Source organism: Hibiscus syriacus, unplaced genomic scaffold (genome assembly GCF_006381635.1).
Source record: "Hibiscus syriacus cultivar Baekdansim isolate YM2019G1 unplaced genomic scaffold, ASM638163v2 tig00113725_pilon, whole genome shotgun sequence".
Taxonomy (NCBI): domain Eukaryota; kingdom Viridiplantae; phylum Streptophyta; class Magnoliopsida; order Malvales; family Malvaceae; genus Hibiscus; species Hibiscus syriacus.
In genome coordinates this window covers 7516895-7519692 of record NW_024063471.1, presented here as the reverse complement: position 1 = coordinate 7519692, position 2798 = coordinate 7516895, and the positions used below count along the sequence as shown (strand labels likewise).

Here is a 2798-nt window from a genome sequence, read left to right as displayed (position 1 = left end):
CCCTATCGGTCCATCCTTGCCTGGGAATGGCTAGATTCTCTTCCTCTATGTGTGTTTTGTACATGTTTCTTTTCAGTTTCAAACGACCTAATGGATGAATTTGCTTCTGTGGTACAAGATAACATACAAATGCAGTAGTATGGGGCTAGTAGTACCTTGGTGTGATCAACTCAAGTGCCATGCCATTCATCTATGGTGGAATTCCTAACAAGCTGCGGGTGAATTCAACTGTAAGATTCATAGTAATACAAATAAAATTCAACTGAGGGTCTGTTTTCCAGAGAGGATTACAAGCTGAGATCCAAATGAAGATCCAAGTATTTACACCTTTGCTTTGATGGATTGTCAGCTGGTGTTATGGTGAACCCCGGTGAATGTTGCTGGAAATGGATGATTTGGTTAGATGCATCCTGCTGGTATTTCTCGAAACTAATTTGTGATTTAGAAGAGTTTTGGTAGCTAAAACCAAAGCTGTTTTGTAAAGGGTGAAGATAAGAGTAGATGCTGGCTGCTCTCATGGCCTCAACTTGCAATCTTTTCTTCTTCATCCTCTCTTTCTTGTGAGCATTCTGATGCCCTCCCAGCGCCTGTGAGTTTGAGAATTCCTTAAAGCAGTATTGGCACTCAAATTTCTTCTCATCCGTACTCGAATTCACGCTTTCGCAGCCACCATTGACACGATCGTTCTTCCTCGGGCTAAGCTCGAAACTGAACAGCTTAAGCTTCTTCTCGCCACGGGATCCAGCTTGAGAATAGCCATTTTCACTCTCACATGTTTTAGAAGCACCACTGCAATCATCTTTTGCCATCTCTATGTGTAAATGTATTCAGATGGCACTAAATGTCTCTATACGAATAGACTGTGGATTCCATGTATAGCGTTTCCTTTATATAGTAATTATACGGTATCCTACAATTCAATGCCATGAATATATTAATTAGTAAAGATGAACATCCTAGAAAAACAAGAATAAAATAACGGCAGACAAGTAGAAAAGTCTAAGCAATATTTGATCTTCATTTTTACTGTAATTAAAAAAATCATAATTTTATATATTATCATTAAAATAAATAATCTGACCACACTTGAATATTTTAGTGGTTAAAGGAAATATTATTTTTCTAGAAGTCTTGGTTCAAGCAACTGCGTCTATGGGTATGTGTTTGTAGTCAATGACTACAAAAGCTTATGAACATATATTACTTTATAATTATCTTAAACTATTAAAAAATAATATGACCTTATTTAAATATTATTTTAAACTTGAGAAATAATCAGATGATTTAGCTTAAATTAGAGGAAGATAAAATATGCTTAACTTTGTAACAAAGAATTTATTTGAAATAGATAAAAGACAATCAATAATGGTAGCACTTTGAATTCTTTAAAAGAAAAAAATATTCCACTTTGTAGAAGATTATTAAAGCTATTATTAAACTAATCCCTAATTTAGAAAAATCAAAGAAAGAAGGGCTTAATCCTAAGCTTTGCAACTGTACTTTAAAATCCCTCAAATTCATGATTATTTTATTAAACCAACTAACACTCAGTCAGTGGATTGACCATATAATTAGCAATGTGCAGAAGCTTTTCCAAATTAAATTATAATAAACCCTTAATTAAATATGTATATCCACCACATGTCTCCAAATAAACATGCTTAATCAATTCCGAGTTCCCATAAAAGTGAGATTATTCAGCACTTGTGAAGCTTCTATGCAGTTTTCCCCCTCCACCCAAATTTCTTTTTAGAATTATGGTTTAAATATGCTTAGTGTCTATATTATTTTATAATTTATAATTTAATCTAGCTGCTTTAAATTTGCAAAGCATTGGTCTCCATATTATTTCTTAAAAATGTAGGAGATAAATCAATAAAAATTGTAAAGGAAAGAAGTTATATTTTCCTTTCTTTGTGATATTAGTTTAATGGTTTATGGACTTAATATCGTAAGAATAAAATTTTGAAATTATAAAAGACCTAACTATTTAAACGACAAATAAATATGTTTTGTTAAGGCGAATCAAGCAATGAAGTAATATAATATTATACATAATCAAAGCACATGTGTTGGACCAGACTTGGTAACTTTTGGGATATGAATTAGATTACGTTGTGAATTCAAAGTCTCTATACATAGCTTTGATAAGATTTTTATTTAATATAAAAAATAGTTGATTGGTTTTAGGAGAAGAATTCCAAGGAGGCATGCTGTCATGTAATGAAGCATTATGGTGGGTTGGTTGGTTTAATTTTAAATGAATTGATTGATTTGGCTTAAAATTCAATTCATTTATTAACTGCTTCGAGAGGCATAGGATCCTAAGGTGGTCCCTGGCCACCCATAAACAATGCCAGGATTGACTTTGCTTACGTCGATAACTTTTACTATCATTTCACCCAGGAATGAACTAAAGGGGGCGATGGGCGTTTCCACGCAGATGCGTTTTTATTTACGTGATAGCTCATTTGATAAATATTTTTTTAGTTAATATCATTCATAGTTAAAATAATAAATAAAAATTGTACGGATTTTATTTAAAAATAAATAACACACGTAATATATGTTAATGACACATAATTACATGAGTATAAGTTAATCTACAATGACATACATGTATATATTTCGTTTTCAATCACTAAAAGAGTACATGCATAGACATCTATATTTAAGCACTTTGAAATCCAATATATAAGCAATGTGGGTTTTTTCATAATAAAAATCACGTATTATTTAATATGAAGTTTCAAAATGTTTAAATATAATTTTCTACATATGTATTTATTGAGTTATTG

General features: G+C 31.6%; 1 protein-coding gene across 1 annotated transcript; it reads right to left on the bottom strand.

Annotated features, from left to right (window-relative positions):
- Window positions 1-287: 287 nt before the first annotated feature.
- On the bottom strand, window positions 288-809 carry LOC120187644 (zinc finger protein 5-like). The gene has a single exon (XM_039191317.1). It carries the CDS (start codon window positions 807-809, stop codon window positions 288-290), a length of 522 nt encoding a protein of 173 aa, XP_039047248.1.
- Window positions 810-2798: the final 1989 nt, after the last annotated feature.